Source organism: Theropithecus gelada, chromosome 16 (genome assembly GCF_003255815.1).
Source record: "Theropithecus gelada isolate Dixy chromosome 16, Tgel_1.0, whole genome shotgun sequence".
NCBI lineage: Eukaryota > Metazoa > Chordata > Mammalia > Primates > Cercopithecidae > Theropithecus > Theropithecus gelada.
The window spans coordinates 42,447,532-42,468,898 of NC_037684.1; the positions used below are offsets into that span (position 1 = coordinate 42,447,532).

A 21,367-nucleotide genomic window follows, 5' to 3' on the forward strand; every position below is an offset into this window, starting at 1 on the left:
TGGGTAAAGAGTCAAGACCCATTCATATGCTGTATTCAAGAGACCCATCTCAGGTGGAAAGACACAAATAGGCTCAAAATAAAGGAATGGAGGAATACATACCAAGTAAACGGAAAGCAAAAAAAGAAAAAAGAAAAAAAAAGCAGAGGTTAGAATCCTAGCCTCTGATAAAACAGACTTTAAACAAACAAAGATCAAAAAACACAAAGAAGGCCATTACATAATGGTAAAGGGATCAATGCAACAAGAAGAGCTAACTATCCTAAATATATAGGCACCCAAAATAGGAGCACCCAGATTCATAAAGCAAGTTCTTAGTGACCTACAAAGACACTTAGACTCTGACACAATGATAGTGGGAGACTTTAACACACCACTGTCAATATTAGACAGATTAATGTGACAGAAAATTAACAAGGATATTCAGGACTTGAACTTAGCTCTGGACCAAGTGGACCTAATAGACATCTATAGAACTCTCCACCCCAAATCAACAGAATATACATTCTTCTCAGCAACACTAGCATTTATTCTAAAATCAACCACATAACTGGAAGTAAAACACTCCTCAGCAAATGCAAAAGAATGGAAATCATAACAAACAGTTTCTCAGACCACAGTGCAATCAAATTAGAACTCAGGATTAAGAAATTCACTCAAAACTGCACAACTACATGGAAACTGAACAACCTGCTCCTGAATGACTACTGGATAAATAACAAAATCAAGGCAGAAATAAATAAATTTTTTTAAATCAATGAGAACAAAGACACAACACACCAGAATCTCTGGGACACAGCTAAAGCAGGGTTTAGAGGAAAATTAATAGCACTAAATGCCCACAGGAGAAAGTGGGAAAGATCTAAAATTGACACCCTAACATCACAATTAAAAGAACTGGAGAAGCAAGAGCAAACAAATTCAAAAGCTAGCAGGAGACAAGAAGTAACTAAGATCAGAGCAGAGCAGAACTGAAGGAGATAGAGACATGAAAAAGCCTTCAAAAAAATCAATGAATCCAGGAGCTGGGTTTTTTAAAAGATTATCAAAATAGACAGACTTCTAGCCAGACTAATAAAGAAGAAAAGAGAAAAATCAAATAGACACAACAAAAAATGATAAAGGGGATATCACCACTGATCCCACAGAAATACAAACTAACATCAGAGAATACTATAAACACCTCTATGCAAATAAACTAGAAAATCTAGAAGAAATGGATAAATTCCTGGACACCTACAACCTCCCAGTACTAAACAAGGAAGACGTCGAATCCCTGAATCGACCAATAACAAGTTCTGAAATTGAGGCAGTAATTAATAGCCTACCAACCAAAACAAAGCCCAGGACCAGACAGATTCACAGCTGAATTCTACCAGAAGTACAAAGGGGAGCTGGTACCATTCATTCTGAAACTATTTCAAACGATAGAAAATGAGGGACTCCTCCCTAACTTATTTTATGAGACCAGTATCATCCTGATACCAAAACCTGGCAGAGACACAATAAAAAAAGAAAATTTCAGGCCAATATCCCTGTTGAACATTGATGCAAAAATCCTCAATAAAATACTGGCAAACCGAATCCAGCAGCACATCAAAAAGCTTATCCACCATGATCAACTTGGCTTCATCCCTGGGATGCAAGGCTGGTTCAACATACGCAAATCAATAAATGTAATCCATCATACAACCAGAACCAGTCACAAAAACCACATGATTATCTCAGGAGGTGGAGAAAATACCTTCAACAAAATTCAACATCCCTTCATGCTAAAAACACTCGATAAACTAGGTTTTTATGCAACATGTCTCAAAATAATAAGAGCCATTTATGACAAACTCATAGCCAATATTATACTGAATGGGCAAAAGCTGGAAGCATTCTCTTTGAAAACCAGCACAAGAGAAGAATGCCCTCTCTCACCACTCCTATTCAACATAGTATTGGAAGTTCTGGCCAGCACAATCAGGCAAAAGAAAGAAATAAAGGGTATTCAAATAGGAAGAAAGGAAGTCAAATTGTCTCTGTTTGCAGATGACATGATTGTATATTTAGAAATCTCCATTGTCTCAGTCCAAAAACTCCTTAAGTTGATAAACAACTTCAGCAAAGTCTCAGGATACAAAATCAATGTGCAAAAATCATAAGCATTCTTATATACCAGTAATAGACAGAGAGCCAAATCATTAGTGAACTCCCATTCACAACTGCTACAAAGATAATAAAATACCTAGGAATACAACTTACAAGGGACATGAAGGACCTTTTCAAGGAGAAATACAAACAACTGCTCAAGGAAATAAAAGAGGACACAAACAAATGGAAAAACATTCCATGCTCATGGATACGAAAAAATCAATATTGTTAAAATGGCCATACTGTCCAAAGTAATTTATAGATTCAATGCTATTCCCATCAAGCTACCACTGACTTTCTTCACAGAATTAGAAAAAACTACTTTAAATTTCATATGAAACCAAAAAAGAATCCACACAGCCAAGACAATCCTAGGCAAAAAGAACAAAGCTGGAGGCATCATGCTACCTGACTTCAAACTATACTACAAGGCCACAGTAACTAAAACAGCATGGTACGGGTACCAAAGCAGATATATAGACAAATGGAACAGACAGAGGCCTCAGAAATAACACTGCACATCTACAGTCATCTGATCTTTGACAAATCTGACAAAAACAATAAGTGGGGAAAGGATTCCCTATTTAATAAATGATGTTGGGAAAACTAGCTAGCCATATGCAGAAAACAGAAACTGGACCCCTTCCTTACACCTTATACAAAAATTAACTCAAGATGGATTAAAGACTTAAACATAAGATCTAAAACCTTTAAAACCCTAAAAGAAAACCTAGACAATATCATTCAGGATATAGCCATAGGCAAAGACTTCATGACTAAAACGCCAAAAGCAATGTCAACAAAAGCCAAAATTGACAAATGGGATCTAATCAAACTAAAGAGCATCTGCACAGCAAAACAAACTATCATCAGAGTGAACAGGCAACCTACAGAATGGGAGAAAATTTTTGCAATCTATCCATCTGACAAAGGTCTACTATCCAGAATCTACAAGGAACTTAAACAAATTTACAAGAAAAAACTAACAACCCATCAAAAAGTGGGCAAAGGATATGAACAGACACTTCTTAAAAGAAGACATTTATGCAGCCAACAAGCATATGAAAAAAGCTCATCATCACTGGTCATTAGAGAAATACAAATCAAAACCACAATGAGATACCATCTCACACCAGTTACAATGGTGATCATTAAAAAGTCAAGAAATGACAGATGCTGGAGAGGATGTGGAGAAATAGGCATGCTTTTATACTGTTGGTGGGAGTGTAAATTAGTTCAGCCATTATGGAAGACAGTGTGGCAATTCCTCAAGGATCTAGAACTAGAAATACCATTTGACCCAGCAATCCCATTACTGGGTATATACCCTAAGGATCATAAATCATTCTACTATGAAGACACATGCACACATATGTTTATTGCAGCACTATTCACAATGGCAAAGACTTGGAACCAACCCAAATGCCCATCAATGTTAGACTGGATTTTAAAAATGTGGTACATATACACCATGGAATATATGCAGCCATGAAAAAGAATTAGTTTATGTCATTTGCAGAGACATGGACGAAGCTGGAAACCATCATTCTCAGCAAACTAACACAGGAACAGAAAACCAAACACATGTTCTCACTCATAAGTGAGAGTTGAACAACGAGAACATATGGGCACAGGGAGGGGAACATCACACACTGGGGCCTGTCAGGGGTAGGGAGCAAGGGGAGGGATAGCATTAGGAGAAATACCTAATGCATGTGGGGCTTAAAACCTAGATGACAGGTTGATGGTTGCAGCAAACCACCATGGCACATGTATACCTATGTAACAAACCTGCACATTCTGCACATGTATCCCAGAACTTAAAGTATAATTTAAAAATGTAAAAGAAATTCCTAATTTGCAAATTGTGCAAAAACAGCTGATAGATTACCAATCCCCAGTATAGATAATTAGATATAGATACACATTTATACATACTCACAGGACATAGATAGATACAGACATGTAGATGAATATGAAGATATCTTTTTCCTTGCTATCAATGCCAAATAAACAGGAAGAAAGTTCTTTAAAGGAGAAAGAGAAAAAGCTTTCTAATCACAGATCTGAGTTAGTTACAGTTCCTCCTGCTACATTGTAACTATATAACCCTGAGAGGTAGTTATTTAATCTCTTCAAACTTCAGTTTTCTCTGTTGGAAAACAGGAAAAATAAATGAAATTATTTATTTTATGGGTTTAATATGGCAACTGGCTTATAATGTGTCCACAATGAACAGTTAGTTTTTATTTAAAGTAGAAAATGCCATCATGTTTTCGGATGACTTATTTTTAATGGCTAATTGTAATAACTCCCTTTGCACAGTACACTTTGATTCTTCTGAAATTGTTCATCTATATTCTACAAACTCTCCTTAGTTCCACTTAAATGCTGCACAAGTAAAATGCCTCAGGCTTTTCTTACGAGAGGGAAAAAACTGCCCTGATTTTTAATCCTTTCTCACTGGATTATTATTTTAAAAATCATCTTGGTTATTTTTCTCTAATTCTTTGTATATCATTTTTTAAAAAGCAGGCTGGGGTGGCGGCTCACGCCTGTAATCCCAGCACTTTAGGAGGCCGAAGCAGGTGGATCACTTGAGGTCAGGGGTTTGAGACCAGCCTGGCCAACATAGTGAAACTCTGTCTCCACTAAAAGTACAAAGATTAGCCGGGCATGGTGGCACTTGCCTGTAGTTGCAACTACTCGGGAGGTTGAGGCAGAAGAATCACTTGAACCCAGGAGGCAGAGGTTGCAGTGAGCCAAGATCTCACCACTGCACTCCAGCCTGGGTGACAGAGCAAGACTCTGTCTCAAAAAAAAAAAAAAAAAAGAAAGAAAGAAAGAAAAGAAATATCTATCTATCTATCTTGACTAAATTTTTTTAGTATTGAGTCACTCAATTTTGATACAGAAAAAGACATCAGAGAAAAACTTTCATCCTAAACCGAAGAAGTAATTCATCTTCTCCACTTCTCCACCTGGTGTATTGAACACTTGTGTAGAAAATCACATAAACTTTATTTTTTTCTACTCAGTAATGTCTAATATTCTTTGAAAGGCTATGTAGCATATGCCCAGAACCCTTATATACATTCTACATATCTTATTTAACACTGAGGTAATATCACAGTGTGCAAAGGGCAAATTCAAGATTCAAGCCATTTCTTTCTGACTCCAGAAACTCAGGCTTTTACCGCACCTGTCTCTAATGCATCACTTGGCTAAACTCTTGAAAAGATCTTGCCATTATGACAATTCAACCCTTGTTTCCTAACTTGCCTCTACTGTCCTCTCTGGCCATAAAGCTCCCCATAGCTCCATCAACTGACACCTAATATCGAGTGTTTATTCTTAAGCACCATGTAAAATATTTTAGATATATTTCTTTCTTTTAATTATCAGGACCAATGAGAGGTACATATAATTATCCATGTTTTACAGAAGAGAAAACTGAGGTTTAAAGAGTTTAACTAATTTTCCAAGATGGTAGATACTGAATGCTGAGATGGAGACAACCCAAGGCTTCTCGCCTCCCAGGCTTACCACAGTGCTCTACGGCCTCAACTAAAATATCTCAATGTTTAAAGAACATAAAAGGTTTTCTTTTTTTTCAGTGTCATAAAAGTGATGACTCATCCAACACTGGGTCAAAAGTCAATCACCATTCCTAACATAGGTATCTGAAACATGTATTTTACTGAACATTGGAAACCTCAAGCATTTGTGTATTTGGGTTCACCCATATATGGTAACTAGTGACCAAGTAATCATCTAGCACCCTGAGTATTGGCAAACTTCTACAGGATGAGGCTTTCTTTAAGTCAAATAAATTTAGAAAGTTTCAAGTCACCAAGTCTGTAGGGTCATCTGCTCCACTCATTTATAACGTACTACTTTATGAAAGTAGTAAGTGTATATATGACGCTTTAGAGATCTAAGGCAGCAGTCCCCAACCTTTTTGGCACCAGGGACCAGTTTCATGGAAGACAGTTTTTCCACAAACAGGAGTCGGGGGATGGTGTTGGGATAATGCATGTGGATTATATTTATTTTGCACTTAATTTCTATTATTATTACATTGTAATATATAATGAAATGATTATACAACTCACTATAATGTAGAATCAGTGGGAACCCTGAGCTTGTTTTCCTGCAACTAGATGGTCCCATCTGGGGGTGATGGGAGACAGTGACAGATCATCAGGCATTGGATACTCATAAGGAGCCTGCAACCTAGATCTCTTGCGTGACAGATCATCAGGCATTGGATACTCATAAGGAGCCCTAGATCTCCCGCATGCATAGTTCACAATAGGGTTCGAGCTTCTATGAGACTCTAATAACACTGCTATTCTGACAGGAGGTGGAGTTCAGGTGGTAATGTGAGTAATAGGGAGTGGCTGTAAATATAGATGAAGCTTTGCTCACTTGCCTGCCACTCACCTCCTCCTATGTGGCCTGGTACCTAACTGGCCACAGACCAGTAGCAGTCTGTGGCCTGGAGCTTGGAGACCCCTGGTCTAAGGTGTCAACCAGCTAAGTTGTTCTGTTTGTGCTGCATAATGGATTGGAGTCATATGATTTACCAGAATGCCGACTCTCGGAGTCCCATCATTGTCATCAATGACGTAATGTATTGTCTTTCTTGCGTAACATTGACTGATACATAGTATATAAATGTAGAAAAAGAAATAATGCAGAAGAAAATGAAAAAATCAGTTGCAACTCCTCCTTGGGCAACAAAAGGTAACATCTTCATATGTATACCAGTAACTGACATCAGCTGTTCCATCACTGAATGATTTGTTGCGAACTAAAGAAAGATATCAATGAACAAATTGTTATCATCAATCTAATTCCAACCTTGGGCTTTTTCTCTAAATTATAAGGAATCATGTACATTCTACATTTACATGTTTTATGTATATATGCCCTTCATGATCTGGCCCCCTGTGGTTCCTGAAACACTTTAGGTTTTGTCGTGACTCCTTAGAACATCATCCTCCTCACTGGACAAAACACTATTCTATTTTAAGATTAGCTGGAATGTCACTTCAATTAGTAAATTTTCCCTGATGTTTCTTATTAGAGTATATCCTGCTTTATAGTTTACCTCGTACACCATTTTAAATTCCATGATAGAACCAGGCATGGTGGCATGTGCCTGTAATCCCAGCTACTTGGGAGGTTGAGGTAGGAGGATCACTTGAGCCCAGAAGTTTGAGGCGGCAGTGAGCTATAATCATGTCTGTGAATAGCCACTGCACTCCAGCCTGGGCAACAGAGTAAAACTTTGTCTCTAAGGAAAAAAAAGTTAAAAATAAAAAATTCTATGATAGAATCTAAACTCTTATTATGACTATATATCCATGTTTCTATCTCCCCCAGTACCAGTATCCCTGGAGAAAAGTGCCTGTGTTTTACTTATTTTCTGATCTTCAGTACTTAGTACAATGGTTTTAATATGGAAGTTGTTCTGTATATTGTGCCTCATTAATGAAGTAAATAAATGACAGAATAAGATAATCCATTAAATCACCATCCAGCAAAATTCAAATGTAATGCCATTAGATTCCTTTAACTTTATACTCACTTCTATGATAGCAGCATTAATGGCAGCTTGAAAAGCTACAAAGCCTTTCTCCCAGAACTCTGAACCTTCACACTTCATTTTCTCATTCATTGCTTGACAGTGAGCTTTAGAAGAAGAACATATCCATTATTATGGAATGATACAATCTTGGCTACAGAAAAAAACAAAATTTCAAATGTTTCAAAATGCAAAGTCCATGATGATATAGTGGATGGTAAGTCTTCTCAGGTGAGATTTGCAGAGCATACCCAAACGGAATATAGCAGAATTACTTTACGAATATTTTTAAGACCAATTCTCAACGATTTTTCATTATATTTTATAATTCTTTCCATTAGTCAAGATTGCTTTCCTTGAGCTTGGATCTTCTGTTGCTTATGTCAAGAAAACACTAAACTTTAAGAAAATGTTTGGGAGTCAATGAGCAACATCATTTTGTTCAGGTGTTTTTTAGGAGCAACTTACAAATAATAGTAAATATAATTCCTTAATAAAACAATGTACTTAAGCACATAAGCTTCATTTAATAAATACGAATCTCCTTTATGTTCAGAAATTAAAGGTATATGTTGTGGTTGTATATGTTTGTATAGTTTAACCTCTGCTATCAGGTATGGCCCCTTTGTGGCTACTGATACAATAGCAAAAAAAATTTTTTTCTTCTGCAAAAGTTACCTGAATGGTCTCTGTGCTCTTTCATCATGGGGATTCTATGTCCCCAAGAAAACTTCAAATGGTAGGAGAAGGTATCAGTAAAGATGACTCTCACTGCATCTATTGAATAGTTCAAATCCAATTCATCCATGCTTTTTTCATCAGGCCACCCCATGATTGTTCTTCCTGTCATGTGAAGAAAAAAAAAGAAATAGTTAAGCAAGAAGATGTCTACCTGGCCATATTCAATTATGCTGAGGTTATTTTATGTTAAAGCTATTTCCTTCCTAAAGGCAGTGCTGGGCCTGAATAAGACACGGAGGGGAAAGGGGTGGGAATTTCTGATGTTCTAGATAAAATCAGAAATGTATGGCGAACATTTGTATTTCAAATATTATTTACCCTTCCAAATAAATCATTTGAACAATGTATCATTCTGTTCTTACATTGCTATAAGAAAATACCAAGACTGGGTGATTTATAAAGAAAAGAAGTTTAATTGACTCACAGTTCCCTATGACTGGGGAAGCCTCAGGAAACTTACAATCATGGCAGAAGGTACCTCTTCCCAGGGAGGCAGGAGAGAGAATGAGTGCAAGCAGGGGAGATGCCAGATGCTTATAAAATCATCAGATTTCATGAGAACTCACTCACTATCATGAGAATAGCATGGGAGAAACCACCCCCATGATCCAATCACTTCTCACTGAGTCCCTGCCTTGACTCGTGGGGATTGTGCGGATTCTGGGGATTACAATTCAAGATACAATTTTGGGTGGAGACACAGCCAAACCATATCGAACAATAATTTAAGGCACAATGAATTTGAAATAATTATTGGTATTGGAAATTCCAATGGTATTGGAAATAATCATGGGTATTGGTACTGGTATAAATATTGACATTGGAAATACCAATACATTGATTTAAATTCACATACAAACAAACCTATCTAAAGTTGGAATATATGCTGCAATTATAGTACACATTTTCACTTGGAAGTGGTATCAATATAGCCAAATTTCCAAAGACAGCATAAAACTTTCATTTAGATAGTGTTTCCTTAAGAGACTTTGTTTATTCTAAAATATATAGTGCAAATGGCTAACTCTTACTGATCTAACCCAGGCCATTTAACCCATATAAGCCCATCCTCCTGGTGTAATTCAACAAGTTCTTTTGTCCTCCGTATTTTCTACAATCCAGCAGCTAGATCCAAAGGCTTAATGAGACTCAGGTCTAATTCTGTTTTGCCAGCTGATAGGTGTTGATGTGTTGTTTTATGAGAGGCTTATAATTGCTAATTGTTTTTCTTTTTGAGACATTAGCAGCTGTTGACCCTCAGTGCCTAGGTCCATTAATTCAATGGGAGTTTCAAAATGATGATGTTTTATTTCTGTCATTTTTTTCATCTACTAATATAAAACGTTTATAAAATAACATTTTCCATTATCTATTTGGTTGTGCAATAGTTAGTTCACGTGGGATATATGCTTGTATTTTCTCTTTATTTGCTATTTTTCATAATAAGAACTCATTACAATAGGCTGAGTATCTCTTATCACATGCTTGAGACAAGAAGTATTTTGGGTTTCCATTTTTTTTTAAATTTTATATTATTTTCATATACACAATAAGAAATCTTGAGGATGCCACCCAAGTCTAAATGTGAAATTCATTTATGTTTCACATACACTTTATACACATTGCCTGAAGGCAATTTTATACTCTCTCTCTCTATATATATATATGTGTGTGTGTGTATATGTATATATATATATATAATTTTTTTTTTTTTGAGATGGACTTTCACTCTGTCACTGAGGCTGGAGTGCAGTGGCACAATTTCGGCTCACTGCAACCTTTACCTCCTGAGTTCAAGTGAATCACCTGCCTCAGCCTCCCAAGTAGCTGAGATTACAGGCACATGCCACCATGCCCGGCTAATTTTTTTATTTTTAGTAGAGGTGGGGTTTCACCATGTTGGCCAGGCTGGAACTCCTGACCTCAGATGATCCACCCACCTCGGCCTCCCAAAGTGCTGGGATTACAGAAGTGAGCCACCACACCCAGCCTATACAATATTTTAAATGATTTTGCGCATAAAACAAAGTTTTGACTGCGTTTTCACTGTGACCCATCACATGAAGTGTACTGGTCTGTTTGCACACTGCAATAAAGACATACCCAAGACTGGGTAATTTATAAAGGAAAAAGGTTTAATTGGCTCACAGTTCTGCATGGCTGGGTGAAGCAGGAATATAAGAAAAATAAGTAAAGGGAAAACAAGTCCTTCCCTGACCAGGCTGACTCACTCCAAAGTCCAGCTGGAGCTATGAATACATTATCTGCAATGCTAGGCAGGGGCCCCAAAGAAATGGATTCCAAGAGCAAGGACGAGAAAAGCAAGTTCTTATCAGTCTCCCCATGAAATCCTCTCCCCACACTATGCTCTTATAACTACTTTTGTAACTATTTCTGCAAGTTTGCAAGGATTTTGTAAGTTCCTATTTTTCCATTTGTGCAGGATGGCAAAGGTCACAAGACATGCCTAAGTTGCAAAACCTGTCACGGTTTGATTAACTGCCTTTGTTCTGCTTCTGTAAGCTCAGTTTCCCCATTCCACAAGTTTCACACCACTGGCTAGCCACCTGCCTTCAGCTGCATGAATAAAAGTCAAGCCCTGTCTTTGTTCGTAGCTCAGCCTCTGGATATTAATCTGCTGGGCCAGTGGTCACCTAAATAAAATACTCCTGTTCCACCCATCTGGTCTCTCTGGTCTCCTGATTCCCACAACATGGGGAGACCTCAGGACACTTACAATCATGGCAGATGGGGAAGCAGGCACCTTCACAAGGTGGCAGGAGAGACAGGAAGCAAAGGGGGAAAAACCCCTTATAAAATCATCAGATCTTGTGAGAACTCACTATCATGAAAACAGCATGGGGGAAACTGCTCCCATGATCCAATCACCTCCCTCCCTCAAAACATGGGGATTACAGGTACCTTCCTCTACATGTAGGGATTACAATTAAGATGAGATTTGGGTGGGGACACAGAGCCAAACCTTATCAAGAGGTCAGGTGTGGAATACTCAACTTATGCATCATGTCAGCGCTCAAAAGTTTTCAGATTGTGGAGCATTTCAGATTTTGGATTTTAGAATTGGGGTGCTCAACCTGTATCATCCTCTAATGGTAAAACAGTTACTTTGGTGGGATTGTAAACTAGTTCAACCATTATGGAAAACAGTATGGCGATTCCTCAAGGATCTAGAACTAGATGTACCATATGACCCAGCCATCCCATTACTGGGGATATACCCAAAGGATTATAAATTATGCTGCTATAAAGACACATGCACACGTATGTTTATTGCAGCACTATTCACAATAGCAAAGACTTGGAATCAACCCAAATGTCCATCAGTGACAGATTGGATTAAGAAAATGTGGCACATATACACCATGGAATACTATGCAGCCATAAAAAAGGATGAGTTTGCGTCCTTTGTAGGGACATGGATGCAGCTGGAAACCATCATTCTTAGCAAACTATCACAAGAACAGAAAACCAAACACCGCATGTTCTCACTCATAGGTGGGAACTGAACAATGAGATCACTTGGACTCAGGAAGGGGAACATCACACACCGGGGCCTATCATGGGGAGGGGGGAGGGGGGAGGGATTGCATTGGGAGTTATACCTGATGTAAATGATGAGTTGATGGGTGCAGCACACCAACATGGCACAAGTATACATATGTAACAAACCTGCACGTTATGCACATGTACCCTACAACTTAAAGTATAATAATAATAAATAAATTTAAAAAACAAAACAAAACAAAACAAAAAAACAAAAAAAAACCCAGTTACTTATATTTTTCATTTAATAACTTGATGAAAGCATGGACTTGTGCCACATTGGCTGCTGAGTTCTTTTGGCATAACCGATCAGGTCTTGATGGCTCTCTAAGCTATCTGGAATGACAAAGTTCCTCACCTTGTAAATGTCCTGCCCTAGATCTTCTCTTCCATACTGTGACTCCCAAGTTTTAACGACACATGGGTGAGAGAATGAGACTATTCCATACTTACTTATTTGGTCTATCACACTTTACACATTTAACAGTTTCAATTGCATTCCAAAACTATACTAGTAATATAATTTCTGAATATGGTTTCAGTTGCTATTCTCAAATTGGCCCTCTCTGCTTTCTGGTGGATAATTATGAACTCTTAAAGAAGTTTTTTTGGACCATCAGATACCTTATTGTTTCTCTTTGTTCTCTTCCTACACCCAGAGAGAGAAACCATGCCAATTTTGTGGCTTTTAGAGCTTCATCCCACCCACATATATACTTTGTGGTACAAGGAAACATGTCACCTCTTTTCATTGTAAATATTGCCCATGGGTTTTTGAAATGATGTCTAGTTTCTCTCTCAATATTTATGTATTTGAAAAATCATGCTGTCACTACAGTTCAATGTTTCCAGAATCTTTTCACAAACATACATTTAAATAACCCTGGACTATCTCATTTCGATATGTACAATTATGAGGATAACCCTTTTAATATGGAATTTCCTAAATGGGACACTAGTGAACAAACCAGAAAAAATCTTGAGACTTGGAGGGAATATACTTTAATGTTGTTAATAAACTCTAGAAACTTGAGCATTCAATATAATTTATGAAGGAAATCTCAAAATGAATTTGCACCTTTTGCAAATAAGGAAATTACTATGAACAACCAGGGAACATACCTTTTAGGAATGGGGCTGAAGCCACTTTGTTCATTATCTCTTGGGTAGTTTTGGATTCAGGTGCAAATGCAATAACATAATTAGTATCATTAAAATTATCTACACGTCCCAGATCCATTGAAGGCATTTGAGGAGAGTCATGAACTTGATGTAAATTGGAGAAAAATAGGTACAGAAACAGTACCAGAAGAAATGAAAAGAGCCATTCCTATACAGCAATAAGAGAAAAAGGAAGCAAACTGGTAGATGTTATACCACAGATAAATCATCCACAAACAATTTGAAACACTTAATTCTGTTATTCGGCTTGCATTGCATTTGTTCTTTCTCCTAGTTTTTAAATATCCTGATTTTCTTTTGCTCATTAATCTGCATATTTTAAAATATGCACATTGTGTACCAAGACAGAATTGTAACATCAATTCCAATTATAATTGGGAATCTAAGTTTACCACACTTTAGTGCAAGTGATAAAGGCTGGATTACTTTATGAATGGCCCAACAGTTTAGTCATGTTAAAATTTTAGTGACAGTGATAAATAAATAGTAGGAGACATGGAATAGGTAACCAGCTTCCGTCAACAGGAGCAAGATCATATTTTTACCTTCTGTTGCTGGTATGTGGAAGAAGATAGTCCCAAAACGTTGTCCCCCCAAAAAATGTAAAAGTCTTTGTCATTGTGACCACATTCAGGAATTGGAAATACAGCAGAATGCAATTGAAACCCAGTGATAAGAAACTAGTTAATTAGTTATAATTCTACACATATGTCATTTTTAAAAGAGCTATATGTCATCTTCATCAGATGATCCTTTTTCAGCTATGTGTGTTGGTCTATATCTATACCTATTTCTATCTTAATAGAAAAATAAACATAATGCTTATATAAAAAAGGTAAAAGTTTAAAGGTAAAACACCTATATAGGGTGGGATCTCAACTTTTACATTTATATAATCTTTTCCCTATGCAGGAATTGCTGTATACTTTATTCCCTGCCAATCCAAGCATTCAATACATGAACACACATGTATTGACACATGCATGAACACACACACACATACACATACACACACTAGTTCATAAGATCAGATGTTAATATAACTTTTGAACTATGAGTATTCTATGAGTGATTTTATTATATTTTTCTGAGTTTACTAAATTTTTTGCACAAAGCACATCTAGTCATTCTTATGATCAGAAGAAAATAAGTACTATTTTAATAGAAGTAAAAGTTCACAATACCATTTTTCCGTTTATTTACACGACCATTATTTCTTTCAAACTGACATTGTCTGTGTCTATAGCAACATTGTGTAGAAGTGCTACAATTTGCCTTTGGATTGTTTCTTAAATTTTGGATTCCCTGCCTCTTTTTTACTTTGGCCCTAAACTTCTCTATACCAATGTGTTCATGAGATTCAAATGAGCTCAGAGGTTAAGAATTGTTATCTCTGCAGTATAAAGATATGGCTTTATTTTTCAAGGAGTTTATGAATTTTTAAAAAAATGCCTCTAGTAAGACAGAAAACAATAATACATACTGTAATTTGGAAAAATAAATTTTACTTGAACAAATAGCAAAGCCCAGAATTTGAAAAACAAAAATGTAGGTTGTTAATTAGACCACATATGTGCAATATTAAATAATGAAAATAAAGTGTTTATGTTGTCTGATAAAATACTTTTTCATCCTCTAAATATGAGAACGCATAGACTCTGAACCATACCAACAAGGTCTGTCTTTTCATCCTCCATTTTTTAAGACAGTTCTTGCATAGAAGAGCCCATGTTTGCTGACTCACACTCATGCATCTGTTGCTCATTTTGACTTGTTTCCTTTAAAAAGATGAAAAAAACGAAGTAAATGTGAAGGTCTAAAGCAGAAAACATTGTGCAATCACACATGAAAGAAACATTTTAACAGCTGTTTCTAGTTGCATTCCTCGAGAAGAAGAAAGTCAAAAGGCTAAAATAAAAACATATGAGGCAATGTTTAAACCCAATATTGAAAGAAATAAGAATTAAAACAACTATCAGATATAATTTCTCCATCATTGGATTGAGAAAAATCAGAAGAGTGACTAGTGTCAATCGCTGCTATCTCCTCAGCTGTGGGTGTTGTTAAATTGTCTAACCGGGAGAAAGGAACTTTCTGCTCTGTTGTTGGGGGTACTAACTTACCCAGTAACGTGGGTGATTCATTACTAATTCATTACTACTTAGCAGTATCCTACCATCAATCAGTTCTGCTCCTGGATATGTAGCTCAAGGAGATTCTCACATGGGTTCATGAGGGGACCAGTGCAACAATGTTCTTTATAATGTAGATTATTGTGGCATGGTGTTATAAAACAAATTTTTATGGATACAGCCCTAAGATTACTATGTAGGATTCAGGAGCACTGGATTGGCATACACCCATCCACTTGAAGAGATCTTAAAAATATAGCTCCAGTTCAAGGAAGAAAGAAAGAGAAAAGGTTGAGCATTAGGTCACAATATCATTGGTATCAATTCACATTACATGTGATACACATATTCCAAAAATATTCAGGAACTAAAGTATCATCATCCCTAATACAATAAAAAGGTTATCTTTGGAAGTGGGAAAGAAGAATGGAGGTTGGGTGAAAAGTGGGAATTGGAAATTAAAGAAAATAAGTAACCAAAACAAGATAGGAGCTTTGTTTGAATCAATTATTTTGTGTGCCACAAACTTAAGAGATTAACTTTTACCCAGGACATCATATCCAGCTACCAAGAGAAAATTACAGCCTGCATACAGTGGCTCATGCCTGTAATCCCAGCACTTTGGGAGGCTGAGGCAGAAGGATTTCTTGAAGCCAGGAGTTAGAGACCAGCCTGGACAGCAAAGTGAGACCCCATCTCTATTTTTTAAAAAAATCAAAAAATTAGCTGGGTATAGTGCCTGTAGTCACAGCTACAAGCTACTTGGGAGGCCGAGGCAGAGGACTGCTTGAGCCCAACAAGATTGAGGCTGCAGTGAACCATGATCATGCTACTGTACTACAGCCTGGGTGACAGAGAGAGACCCTGTCTCAAAAACAAATAGAAAAAACTGTAACACATACTAGAATGCAAAAAAAAAAAAAAAAAAAAAAAGAATTATAAGGAGGGCAAGTATCAGAATCAAATTCAGATATGGCAGAAATGTTGCAATTATTAGACTAGGAATTTGAGACAACTATGTTTAAAATACTAAGGGCTTCAATGGATAAAGTAGATGACATGTAAAATGCAGCGGGGAGCAGGGGGAAGCCCACACCTGTTTTTCTACATAAAACACTTTTGATAACAAAAGCGTGGGTTTTTCCCACCAAGAAATTCTCCAGTTCTCGGTGGACACCAACTGGGTGTCCTAAAATTCAATTGATTTCAATTCTGACACTGTCCACTTGGAGTTACAGCAGATCCCACAGATTGAGGACTCAGTCCCAAAAGACGGCCCCCCACTTCAGATGCCAGTTACAAGCCTGGGTCTTTTGTACTTCTGACTAACTGGCTACATATTAGGGGTTCCCACATCCACTCCTTGGGTTTGATAATTTGCTAGAGTGGTTCACAGAACTCAGAAAAACAGTCTACTTGCTATTATCAGTGTATTACAAAGGATAAAGCTCAGGAACAGCCAAATAGAAAATATGCATAGGGCAGGGTATATAGGACGGGACGCTGAGCTTCCAGTAACTCTCTGGGTGCACCACCTTCCCAGCACCTTGAGATGTTCACCAACCCAGAAGTTCCCCCAAACTCCTACAGTTAGGGTTTTTATGGAGACTTCATTACATGAGCATGATTAAAAAAATCATTGGCCATTGGAGATTAACTTGAACTCCATCTCCTCTCCTCTCCCTGGACATTTGGGGATGGGGCTGAAACCTTCTAATCACATAGGTGATTCCCTGGCAACCAGTCCTATCCTGAAGCAATCTAGGTTATTTCTGCCATCAGATATCTCATGAACACGAAGATACTCATTTCACTTCAGAGATTCCTGGTCTTAGAAGCTCTGTGTCAGGAACAGGGACCAAATACTATAACAAATGCTATTCCCATCACCCCCATGACTCTGGAAATTACAAGGGTTCTAGAAGCTTTTTGCCAAAACTAGAGGGCAGAGACAAAATACATATTTCTTATAATGTTGCAAAATGCAAGAACAGACGGGCAAGGTAAGAAGGGAGATAAAACTTCTAAGACAGAACCAAAAATAAATGCCTAGTATTAAAAAAATACTATCAGATATGAAGAATGCCTTTGATCTTTGATGAGTTTATTAGTAGACTACACACAGCTGAGAAAAGAATTCAAAACTGAAAAGAAAACAAAAAAAAGACTGAAAAAAAAAAAAAACAACAGAGCAGAATATTTAAGAACTGTGGGACAATTAAAAATGTGTAACATATGCCTAATGGGAATATCCAAAAGAAAGAAAGGAACGGAAGAAATATTTTAAACAGTAATGACTGAGAATTTCCCCAGATTATGGCTAGACACCCAACCGTAGATTCAGGAAGGTCAGAGAACACCAAGCGGAATATTTGCTCAAACAATTTCACCAAGGAATATCATTTTCAAACTCCAGAAAATCAAAGATAAAGAATAAAAATATTAAAGAAGCCAGAGGAAGAAAACATCGTTTCTATAGGGGAGCAAAAATAAGAATTTTATCTCACTTTTCTTCCGAAATCATGCAAACAAGAAGAGAATAAGGTATTTAATATGTTGAGAGAAAAAAACCCCACCAACTTAGCATTCTACCCTTAGTAGAATGTACTCTGTGATATTATCCTCAAAAAGCTAAAGAGAAGTACTTTCTCAGACAAACAAATAATGAGAGAATTTGTTGCCAGTAGACCTGCCTTGAAAAAATATGAAAAGAAGTTGTTTCAAAAGAAGTAAAATGATATGTCACAAATCTATATATAAGGCTGGGCACAGTGGCTCATGCCTGCAATTACAGCATTTCAGGAGGCTGAGGTGAGAGAATGGCTTGAGCCCAGAAGTTCAAGACTAGCCTAGGCAATGTAGGGAGATCCTGTCTCTACAAAAACAAAATTATTGAAATTAGTGAGGCATGATGGCTTATGCCTGAGGCCCTAGCTACTCTGGAGACTGAGGTAGAAAGGATCACTTGGGTCTGAGAGGTTAAGGCTGCAATGAGCTGTGATGGCGAAACTGCACTCCAGCCTAGGCAACCATCTCAAAAAAAAGAAAAAAAAAAAAATCGGCTCTACATAAAGAAAGAAAAAGCATCAGAGAAAGAAATAATAAGTGAAGGTACAATAAAAACTTTTTCTTATTTTTAATTGATCTAAAACATAATAGGATATAATAGCAATGTATACAATTGTGTATACTTATGTACATACATGTATATAAATGCTGCATATATGATATATGTATTACATTCATATATAATGTTCATGTATACTTATTTATAAGTGAAATGAATGACAGTAATGGTATGAGAGACAGGAGGGAGGAATTGGGGTTATGCTATTACTATAAGATACACTACCGGTGAAGTGGTAGAGTGATATTTGAAAGTTGACTTGGATTAATTGTAAATATATATTGCAAACTCTAAGGCAACCATGAAAGAAAGTAAAAACAAAAAACAAAAATAAATGACATTCTAAGAAAGAAGGAAAAATGAAGCTATATTAAATGCTCAATTAAAACCACACAAGGCAGAAAAATTGTAGCCCAAAAATAGAATTGAAGAAAAGAACAAGAGCAATAAATAGAAAATGGTAACAAATTTGGTAGATACTAATCCAATATGTCAATAATCACTTTGATCATCAATGGTCTAAATGCACCAATTAAAAGATAGAGATTGTCAGAGTAGATGACAAAAAAGATGTAATTACATGTTGTCTACACGAAACCAACTTTAAATATAAAGACACATATAGATTAAAAATAGACGCACAAATATAGATGGACCATGCTAACACTAATCAGAAGAAAGCTGAAATAACTATATTAATTTCATATGGAGCAGAATTCTGAAACAGAACAGACTTTTCATTGAAAAGAAGGAAAATTATCAGGGATAAAGAGAGAAGTTACATAAAGATAAAGGGGTCAATTTTCCAAGAAGTCATAGCAATCTTTAACATGTGTATGCTAACAACAGTGTCAAAATACTGAGAGAACTGCAAAGAGAAATAGACGAATCCCCTCTTATAGTTGGAGACTTCAGCACCTCTCTTGGCAGAAATGGGTAGATCCAGCAGGTAGAAAACAAATAAAATCAGAGTTGAACTCAATAATATAATCAACCAACTGGATAAAATGAACATTTCTACACACTATTTCACCCAACAATAGCAGAAAATACATTCTTTTCATGCTTACATGGAATGTTCACCAATATAAACCAAATTTGGGCCATAAAACACACCTTAGAAAATTTAAAAGAATAGAAATCATACAATACATGCTCTCAGGCCATGGTAGAATTACACCAGAAAGCAGTAATAGAAAGATAGCTGGAAAATCCTGAAATACATGAAGGTTAAACAACACACTTCTAAATAACATAAAAGTCAAAGAAAAAAATCTAATGACAAATTAAAACTTATTTTGAACTAAATAACAATGAAAACACTTATCAAAATTTGTGGCATACAGTGAAAGCTTTGTTTAGAGAGAAATTTACAGCATCCAATGCATACATTAGTAAAGAAAAAAGATCTAAAGAAAGCAAAATAAAAGAAATAGTAAAAATTATGATAGAAATCAATGAAATTGGAAACAGGAAGTCAATAGAGAAAAATCAGTAAAACCAAATGCTGGTTCTCCGAGATCAATAAAATCAATAGGCCTCTACCAAGGCTAACTAGGAAAAAAGAGGGAGAGAACACAAGTTGCTAATATTAGAAATGAAAGAGGGGGCATCACTACAGATCTCATAGACATTAAGAGGACAATCAAGGAATATTATGAACAACCCTATGTTCATAAATTTGATAGCCTAGGTGAAACGAATCTGTTCCTTCAAAGAGACAATCTGTTGAAACTCACACAAGAATAAACAGACAATCTGAATTAGCCTATATCTGTAAAAGAAACTGATTTAATAATCAAAAATCTTCAAAACAGAAAGCATCACTGGTGGTTCCCCAGTGAATGGGTTCACTGGGAAATTCTATCAGACTGTTAAGGAAGAAATTGTATCAACACTCTACAATCTCTTTCAGATGCTAGAAGCAGAAAATGAAATAAAAATCTCAATCTCTGTTCTGTATCTTTTAACTCCTTGTCCTTCATCCCCTGGGATATTTACAAAGCCTACTTCATAAGGTGAAGCCTAATTAGATACGATATACTGTGTAAGAGATAATGAGCAGAAGGAACTAGAGTAGAGTGATGGTGGTAATAACTATTTTGGAATAGTTGAATATGTGGTGATGAAGAGGCACAGAAATAAAATCCAGACCTATGTCACTTTGTCAGTGGAGATTTGCCTATGAAACATTCCAAGAGGTAGAGAGACTTGGAACTCATAGTTTTAACTAGCGTTCAGTGGTGTGAAAATGCATTTTGGGGGGACAGTATGGGCATAAAAATGTAATTATTGTAGAAAGGACTGTTGAGTCAAGGAACAGGTTTCATGTTATTACAGACAAACTTTATTCTTGCAAAGCAGATAGCCCACTTTTACTGTTGGTAGAAAAGAGCACCGAAACTAATCTTCACATCTATGATGGCTATAACCTGCCTACACATATGTGGATAGGCGGGAGGTGGAGTGAGGGATAATGAATCAGCTGAATAGAGATAAACAAATCCCATAAAATTGTCCTTGAAAGTACTTAAACAGATACCCCATTCTACTATTGTATTATTGAAATCAATATAGGGATAACTATTTGTAGGCACCAATGTTGCTCTGCTATTTTCAATGAGAGACAATCACCCATGCCTGCCTGCTTATGGGCTCAGCCTTGGCCTTGAGGGTAACCCACATAAGGGCCTAGGCTTACAAGAGAGAAAGAGAGAGAGAGAGTGACCTTCAGGCTTGCACACAGATCCACCAGTCAGCCAGATTTCCACTTTCTAAAACATGGGCCAAGGCTTTAGTAAGTCTTTATAGAACTGTTTGCAGAGAACAAACAAAGAATTCAGGACATGTCTGTCCAAAAGTCATTAACTGACCTACTACGAAGGTAAC

At 36.6% G+C, this 21,367-nt stretch overlaps 1 protein-coding gene across 1 annotated transcript in view; it reads right to left on the minus strand.

Moving 5' to 3' along the window:
• The window catches only part of ABCA9 (ATP binding cassette subfamily A member 9), a 77,678-nt gene that overhangs the window by 52,857 nt on the left and 3,454 nt on the right, over nucleotides 1-21,367 (minus strand). The window contains exons 2-6 of the mRNA XM_025362786.1: nucleotides 14,889-14,997; nucleotides 13,160-13,367; nucleotides 8,411-8,575; nucleotides 7,736-7,839; nucleotides 6,729-6,955 (exon numbers count right to left, since the gene is read on the minus strand). Of these exons, the coding sequence (XP_025218571.1) occupies nucleotides 6,729-6,955; nucleotides 7,736-7,839; nucleotides 8,411-8,575; nucleotides 13,160-13,367; nucleotides 14,889-14,984 (800 nt within the window). The 5' untranslated portion in view covers nucleotides 14,985-14,997. The remainder of the gene's footprint in view (nucleotides 1-6,728; nucleotides 6,956-7,735; nucleotides 7,840-8,410; nucleotides 8,576-13,159; nucleotides 13,368-14,888; nucleotides 14,998-21,367) is intronic.